This window comes from Barbus barbus (assembly GCF_936440315.1).
Source record: "Barbus barbus genome assembly, chromosome: 44".
Taxonomy (NCBI): Eukaryota; Metazoa; Chordata; class Actinopteri; order Cypriniformes; family Cyprinidae; genus Barbus; species Barbus barbus.
In genome coordinates, this window is record NC_136722.1 from 339,151 (window position 1) to 347,877 (window position 8,727).

The 8,727-nt window shown below is 43.3% G+C and overlaps 1 protein-coding gene across 1 annotated transcript; it reads right to left on the reverse strand.

The window, feature by feature from the left end:
- Positions 1-257: 257 nt before the first annotated feature.
- Positions 258-6,476, reverse strand: LOC306862996 (dermatan-sulfate epimerase-like protein). Its single transcript, XM_079406130.1, has 2 exons — positions 6,344-6,476; positions 258-4,181 (listed from the first exon to the last, which is right to left on the reverse strand). Exon 2 carries the CDS (start codon positions 4,003-4,005, stop codon positions 364-366), a length of 3,642 nt encoding a protein of 1,213 aa, XP_079262256.1. The 5' UTR covers positions 4,006-4,181; positions 6,344-6,476; the 3' UTR covers positions 258-363.
- Positions 6,477-8,727: the final 2,251 nt, after the last annotated feature.

The following is an 8,727-nucleotide window of genomic DNA, read 5'->3' on the forward strand; positions in this document are numbered from 1 at the left end:
GAATATATAAACATCTGTTATGTGAAAAAAATTTTCAGGACAGTTTTAAATAAACAATAACATGCAGTTTTCATTTTCCCTCTTATTTTGTTAATATTATTAACATTTTGCATATTCTGCAAGGGGCGTGCAAATTTATGAGCACAACTGTATATACACAGAGTATGTCCTGAAGTGATTGCAGTACAAAATGTTATATGTTAGATTGGACATGGTGCAGAAACACAAACTGAAGTTCAATTCTTGTGCCTAGTTCTTTCATTTTCACTTTACTTTGTCTGCAACAAATTTGTGCAAAAATACAACAGAAATATCACACAATCAGATAGAAGAGATGAATGACAGCAGCTGTCCTGCAGCTAATTAATCAGTGAACCTGTGATAGCCCAGCTGCCTCATCAGGAATCCACATGTGTACTCTATGAGTCTGATATCTCTCCTTGGCATGTTTCTTCTCCATTTGTCGATATTGGCTGGTGAAATGTCCCCTTCATACATCAGATTATACAAGTTTGTGGAGGTGGTGAACATGAGCTGATTCAGGGCTGAAGGAGATACAGGGATCCCAAGGAAAGAGTGAATCTTCTCAGCCGTCTCTTGAGGATAGTTCACGACATCCTCGAACCGCACTTGAAGATAGGATGCTTCAGATAAGGTAGCTGTGACTCTGAGGACAGCAGCGGTGTGAGCGAGCCACAGATGGGCCAGCAACAGCACAGGATCGGTCTCTGAACGAGATATGAGCTGCCACAGCTTCCTAAACTCCGCCGCAAACGCGGCCGGACACCTGTCGCTCACCATGTCCTGCTTGAAAATAAGAGCTAGATGCTGGGGAATGTTCTTGAGTGAGTAAAGGCTGGGTTTGCTATTATACAGCATCAGATAAATCCATGCACGAGGGTCCCTGATGACGTAGATGGCTCTCAGAGAAGGGCCGATAACTTCTTGGAGAAAGGGCAGCTTCAGAGCCCAGCTGCCGCTGCAGAGATTGAGAACCACACGGGCGTTAGGATAGTCCAGCGTGTGTCTCCTCAGCTCTCGGACGTACTCAACATCCCTGTCGACTCGCACCCGGCCTTTCATCTCAGCCTTGGACTCTCTCCTCCTCAGCCTCCTCCTCTTGTCCTGCGAGAGACTCACTCGTTGGGCTGGTTTCAGACGGCTGGTGTCGTGGAGAGGGATGTTCTGCAGGAATAAGTGGGTGTTGTGAACCAGTGAATGCAGCCAGCCCTGGATCATTTTAAAACGCCCACACTGGGCTTCCGACCGTGTCCATTCACAAGCATCTACTAGAGAGTCAAATTCGAACTCTGTTTCGGGGATATCCAAGTGTTCTGTAGGGATGCGCAGGTAGACAAAGTCTGTGTTGTTGTAGAAAAGGTGCTTAAGGATGTCAGATCCCGAGCCAGGGAGCGTGGTGATCACTACCGTGGGCAGAGGAAGCTGATGCTGGTCGTAAAGCGTCATTTGTTTGCTAAGCTCCGGGTCTGTGGTGGCTCCGCTCCACGTCACCTTACACAGGAGCTGATCGCAGCTGCTCGAGACGAACAGGAGCTCGGTTATCCACAGCATTAGCACCGACAGCAAAGCGTAACGCATCAGTCTGCTAAAGCAAACATAAAACTTCCGCTGTAGGGTCAAGAAAACAATGGCCACACACAGTATTACCCCAGCTACGACATTCAGCGTAACTCCAAAGTCAAAGAGGTGATTGTGAAGTTTAGTCTGTCTGGGGACAAGCTGCGTCCCCAAGCCAAAACGGATGATCTGATGTCTGTCTTCCACCTTAGCGTAACCCCCAAAGCCCAGATAGCTGGAACGGGCCCCAATGTCTCTGTGATTGGTTACAACAGACACTATTTTCTCTGTATTATTGATGAGAAGAGAAAGCTTGAGCCCATTCTTACTGCTTTCAATGAACCTGCAGTTGGAAACTTTAACGTAAGGCCCGTGCATCACATACACCATCCTACCTACTGACTCTGTGAAAGGGAAGGTGATGTTTATAAACTGCGTCCACCTCTTTTTAAACTCGGCCTCCTGCTCGGCCTCCTGTATTTGTGTATCAGGGCTGCGTCCCTGACTGTCAAACCAGAACATTTTGTAATGAGCATCCCAAACATCCATCAATGCCCCATTGTACCTGTCTGTGCATCTGTGGGGCACGTATTTAAAGTCAATATCGAGATTGTGAAAGAACGCACTGACGGCGTTCACAGGTGAGTCGTCTCTCTTCTCGACGTGGTCCACTACAACAAGAGTCTGTGAGTTGAGGAGAAGCAGGGCTCGGTACACACTCTTCAGTCTCATGGCTGAGGAATAAGCTGCAGCCGCTTCTCCACTCACAAACATAGTGTCTCCATGAGCAGAAGCAGTGATCAGTTCTCCCGCCGAGTCTCCGACCCCTGCATCTGTCCAGCGGAGCCACTTGGCACATTCCCCGAGCTGTCCTTCCCAAGGGACATTACACTGGCTCGTCGGGGAAGGGCTGAACACTAGCACGTTGTTTAGGAAGCTGTATTTGGGGCCATATAAAGCCTCAGAAACAAACACTTGTCCGTTAGGGGCGAAAGTAAATGAGTTTTGGTCTGGGTGCTCATGACCAGGGTTAAAGCTGTTCCAGCCATCCACCCATGAATAAGGCTTGGCGTGGACAATGTCAAACACCGCCCGGCCGCCCAGCTTACCAGATTTAAACGAGACGAAGGTGTTGCCTTGTGCAACAGATAACCCAGCCCCGTAAGTCACTACACCCCAGTTTGAGAAGATGTGCATCTTAGCCTTATTGTGATCATAAGGGGGCTGTGGTGTAAGGTCGGCAGTATACCAGATAAACTCTGTGTGAAGCGTCGTCCAGCGCTGGGCAAAGGACTGACCCATGGGACCATCTTTAGGTCTATGCCTCCTAATCTGCAGTGCCAGCCAATTCCCAGACCCGTTTTTGATCACAAAGGAATCTAAAAAGACTAGTTGGCTCTCTGGTCCATAGAACCAGTTATAGTTTGAGTCCCCTATACCAACTGTTCTCTGAAAGCCTGGGAGCAAAGTGGCGTAATAAAACCAGAAATGAGTACGCAGCCAATTGTTCTGCGTGTTGTCTATGTTGAAGTGGCGATTTGCCAGGAACACATACTGCGTGATTGACTTTGCTGTGTAACTCCCGTATGCAACTCCCTCGTCCAGAGAGCCGTCTACAACGTGATTCAACAGAAACATTGTCTTCTCCATGTAATTTACAGATACCTGTTTCCAAACCATCGACTGAGTGTCATCATGAGCACCCACAACTATTGCTCCAGTCAGAATAGCAACTATATTAGTGGTTTGATGGTTTTGAAGAAACTGCTTCCCCCAGCCCCTGTACTTTGACGTCTCGTAGAGCGCTTGGGTTTCAGCTGAAATCTTCTTTAAGTACAGCTCTCGGCGCTTCTGATCCAGCAATGAGTAGATGAAGTCAAAAGCAGTAGCAAATCCAGTGAGCGAATGAGCCACTGGAACTTCATCGTTTGGTGCACTGCTTACTTTCCAGTCAGGATACTCCGACATCCGGTCCATGAACTTAATCAGGAACTGCACTGCAGCGGTGTCCTCGGGGTACAGGAGGCAGTAGAGGGCCAGAGGAGGGAGGTTGTTTCCATAAATCTCATTCCACTTGCTGGTGAACTCCACATGCTTTGTGGGTGGCATGTAGAGCTGGCCGGCGGACAACATCGTCAGCACAGCCGTCCGGATCACTTTAAAGATGTGGCTGTGAGACGTAGTTGACCTTTGTCTCAACAGTGGCACGTCGTCTCTGTTAAAGTATAAGTTAGGGTGAAGATTAGCGTCTTGGAGTTTCCGTAGCTCTGGTGGCCCATTCTCAGTAATCTGGAACTGTTGAAAGTCACTAAAAATATCTTTCCCTGTGGTATTGAAGACTTCAGAGAATGACGCTCCCACTGCTAGAAATAGAGATGCTGCAAATGTAGGCCACCCTATGGTCCTCCAAACCACTGTCCACCACATCTTCCCTTTGTTTGCTGGCTTTAGCACTCCTCTCCCATGATTTAATCTGGTTTCCCTCTTCCCACGTTACCTTCTCGTTCAACAGGAATGTCTTTCATGACACAAATGATAATGGGTGCTTGTTTCAGCTGTTATTGACTTGGTCTCTGGTAAGCGTTTTCTTTGGCTTCCACAGTCTGAAAAACAGAAACAAAATATGAGTGACATTTCTTTCATTGAACAGTATTAAAAATCAATTAGACATTAAAGGGGTTATGACTGGGATAGGTGATATGGCCAAAATCAGAAATAGCATATTTTATTTTACTATAAAAAAAAATTCTTTCTTTCTCATACTATATGCATTCCTCTGTTTTTTCTGGAAGTTCAAGCACAGAAAGACGTCTGTCGCAGTACTGACTTCTCTTTCCAGGATTAATGCGCTTTAAATAACTCTTTAATATCAAACATGTCCTGCAGTCCTGTTAACCCTAACCAAACTGCATTTATAACAGTCACATTCATTTTTGGCAAATTAGTATGAATGGTGTATAAAAAATTAATCTGTTTGAAAATGTTGTACTGGTTTGTCGTTTAAACTAGCATATCATCAATGCCTAGGTTATGACATACAGGAGCTCATAAAGCTCAGTTCCTCCTCACTGCATGACTGCTGTGTGCACAGCTTCCTATTACAGCTGTCATCTATCTGAGCGGATGCTGAGACTCAGCTAACTCTGCTGCTGCTGCTGGCTACAGAAACTCACATCTCTTCTTCCCAAGGATCGATATTAGGAAGGGCTGAGGCTTATTTTAACAAAGTACCTGATCGCATCAATGCAGGATCTTGATTGTTCAGCACATTTCAGCACAGACTGTTTATGAAGCATGATGCAGGCCTGGCAAATAAAGCTTCACTGAATGATGGGACAAACCCCTAGCAAATAATTTCATTCTAATGCTTCATCCGCTGGAGTTATCTTTATGGCACTTGGGGATTCAGAGTGTGCTGACTTTTATTGTTACTTATATTTGTTCCAGGTGTCTAATGTTTAAACAGGTTGCTGTGTTTGTGCTTTTATATGGCTGTATTTCACTAGTTTTACCATTTAAAAATGAACAAAGACATTTGCTTTTCTGTTACAACCCCTCTTTCTTATCAAATGGGCTATTTTGTTGGCTGAAGTCACACAGGTGCTGGTAATAATCTCCACACCGGCTGGCTACAGGTGTATTATTAACTACTGCAGCTGAAGTGGACTCTTCCACCTGCACTACTAACACACTCTTTCTCTTGATCTGTAAATATAAACCACTGGCTCCTCAGAATCACAGTGATGTGTTTGACTGGAAGGCGTTTGACTGACCTAAACCCCTGATTCTCAATCGCACACGGTCAGTTTTTAGGATTAATGTAAATTCACTGTTACTTCATGTTATCTGAAACGCATGGGCTTTTCCACAGTCAAAGCTTACTATGCATCATCTTGCTCATATAAATGCTTGGAAATAAAGATTCATGTATTCAAGTCCAAATACAGTCAGCATTATTTCTGTATATATTTGTGATGTTTATTTTATTTCCTAATGTTTTTTTATTAATCAACATTACAATAACTGTTAAAAAGTTATAGAACAGTGCAAAATGTATGGTGTTTGCAGTCTGCATAGGAATTATGGGTTATGTATAAACAGTTTAATTAATTATTAATTTTACCAATGTTTAAATCAGTATTTTAACTCCTTCGTAGCCACAGTTGATAACTGTAACTGTAAATGGCAAACTATGTTTAGCGTTTGTAAATCCTTCTGATCTGATGTTCAGTACTCTTATGAATATGAATGTAACTTTTCCCCAACTTTACAAATAATATTTACATGCTTAGGATGTTTGTGCTATAAAAATGTTCAGGGAGACTGCAGGTATGTTAGATAACGCTTTGATTTCGATATTCAGTAGAATGAGTGTGAATATAGCGATAAGACAGCGTCACGTGTTTGTGACGTCATCATCAATCCAGGTATTAGATGAGTGGCCCAAACTAGTTTTGGCTTCATGTTAACATGCTCTTGCACTACACTGCAGTCAGATGATTCCAGATGCTCTAACTGGGCTTATTTCCTTTGTTGACATACATTATTGTTTACTATTACACTGATGATGTTCCTACAGAATGAACCGGTCTAATGGATCCACATGCATCAGTTTCTCATGAGCAGGTGTGTGTGTGTGTGTGTGTGTGTGTTCACACCTGAGCATCACAGAATACACTCCACATCAACAAAATGGACCTTGATGGAAATAATTGGAGAAGTCATGTCATAACCTGTAACAGCAGCTCTGTTAGCATGAACTCACATGTGTCCAGTGATGCTGATATCTGTGAGATGAGCTGTGAGTCTAATCCTTTCATCCGCCCTGGCTCTGTGTTATCCATCAGATGGAGCTGTGGCGCATCATCATCATCAACACCACCTTCCGATCATAACACATCACCTTCATCATCATCATCATCCTCATCATCACGCGGCGCTCTTCAGGAGCGGATCTGTGCAGACAGACGCAGACACGGAGCGAGTTAATGGAAAGTTCCAGTAGAAATGAAGAAAAGGCACAATCCACGACATCCTGAATAACGGAGATTTGAGTGTCCGTCTAATACTCCTCAGAGATGACATTTATGATATGTGTTAGTCCGCATCCGTCCGCTGACGCGTGACTTCGTTGCGTAAAACGCGTCTGATGCTCGACGCGATCTGCTATTCGTCTGCGGCGCAGTCGATGACACTGACGTTACCATAGCGACCACCGACTGTAGAGGGCGCTCACACACACACACACACACACACACACACACACACACACACACACACACACACACCTGTCCTTTACCATTGCATGCGATATAAAACAAAACAACACCTAAATACAAGAAATAATAACATGAGCAGCACATCATCATATCAGTAATCAGATTCCAGAGGAGTTCAGATGAAGAATGAATGCAGAATAGACTCATTGTTTAAGGGACATTTAACTCTGTTTCCTGCTCCACGCTGTCGCTCTTCTTCAGTAAATCTGTGTGGAAGCAGGTCAGAGATGTGCAATCACTTCCAGCATTATACAGATTACTGTGTTGAAGACTGTCTATAGAATATTTGATCAAATGATCGTTGTTATGAAACACATTACTGTAGTAAAGTCTGTCCGGAAGGACTGCATTCTGTCATCGTTTGTGCATAACTCTTCCACTGAACACAGAAGTTATTTCTAGCAGAAACTCCAAACTCTTTCCAGTGAAACTGAAGGACTGTCAAGACAGATTGTGAAGGAGAGTAAATAAAAGCATAAATGATCTCTCCTCCTCAAATAAAGGCTGGTACAGGAAACTTGCTGCTTTGCTCTGATCATCATTCGTGTAACCTGAAAGCCTCTGGCATCATGTGTTTGTGTGCTGGAAGAGAATATCAGCATACTGAACATCTACAGAACAGACTGCATATGCTTATTAAAATATGATCAAGAGCTGGAGATCACAGCTCCTCTTTGCACTTTATTATTATTATTATTATTTCTGATCAGTCCTGTTCTGCTGAGACTGAAAAGCTGTTGCTGATTTCTGCGCAGTTATCATGCTGGTCTATGAGTTTCATGTATTAATCAAATATCCAGAGCCTGATATTCTTTTAAAGGGACTTCAAGAGCAAACACAGTCAGATTTAGCTTTCATAGCTCTTAGCTCACTCAAAACTGAACATTATCAGCATTTACTTGCCCTCATTGTTTCTAATATGCATGACTGTGCTTCCTCTATAAAACATACTTTGTTTCTGGGTGAACTGTCCCTTTAATAGTGTGTTAATTGTGTTTTAATGGTCAACTTTGTTTTAGACGTTTCAGCTAATTAATACATAGAAACAGACACAAATGTGAGCTGGTGATGTTCAGTAAAAGTATAGCAGCACATGATAAACAGCGTTCAGAATAAAGAGCCGTCTGTAATCTAAGCTCAGATCGACACGTTCAGATCTCTCCTGAAACTCTACCGCAGCTCTGTTTCAGTGGATATAAGCAAACACTTTTCTATGCATACCATGTTAATATAATGTCGTCTAAAAGAAACCATTCCAAAAAAGGAAAGAATAATTTTTCTGATGTCAAATGAAACACAGCTTCGGTGAAATCACAGTCCAGCAAAAGCAAGCACACATGCCGTCTCTGCCAGGACCGAGTGTGTTTCTCTCCTGTGGTTTAGACCAGACTAAAACCAGCTGCGCTTAAACAAAACCTGCTTCATGCTCTTGCTGTCTTGATGGAAAGGTTCCAGAAACCACAAACATTACATGGAACAAGTGTCAGGACTCTACAAGCATGCTAAAATAACCCAGCCCTCTCTTAATATAAGACTGACCGCTGCTTATGAATCAGATTCGTTCAGTGAAGACAATATCTGATCATTTGAAAACAGCATGAGCCAGGAATATGTATTGGACAAAAGATTGATCCACTGGAGACCACAAAAATAAAAAAAATAAAATGTAAATATGAACTTCTGCCTCTAAAACGGTTCAAAGTTAGACTTCCAGGTTCTGTAATGATCCCTCGGCAAACTGGAGGTTCTTCAGAAGCTTTCTTCTAGTAAAGGGTTCATATGAGAAGCTTCCCTAATGCAGAGGTTCCTTTATGAAACGCTTCTGCATGTACAGTAGGAACACTTTAAATAAACAGAAGTACATTCACAC

Excerpts from the sequence above, each read along its gene's own strand:
- LOC306862996 (XM_079406130.1), bottom strand. The coding sequence starts at position 4,005 with ATGTGGTGGACAGTGGTTTGGAGGACCATAGGGTGGCCTACATTTGCA.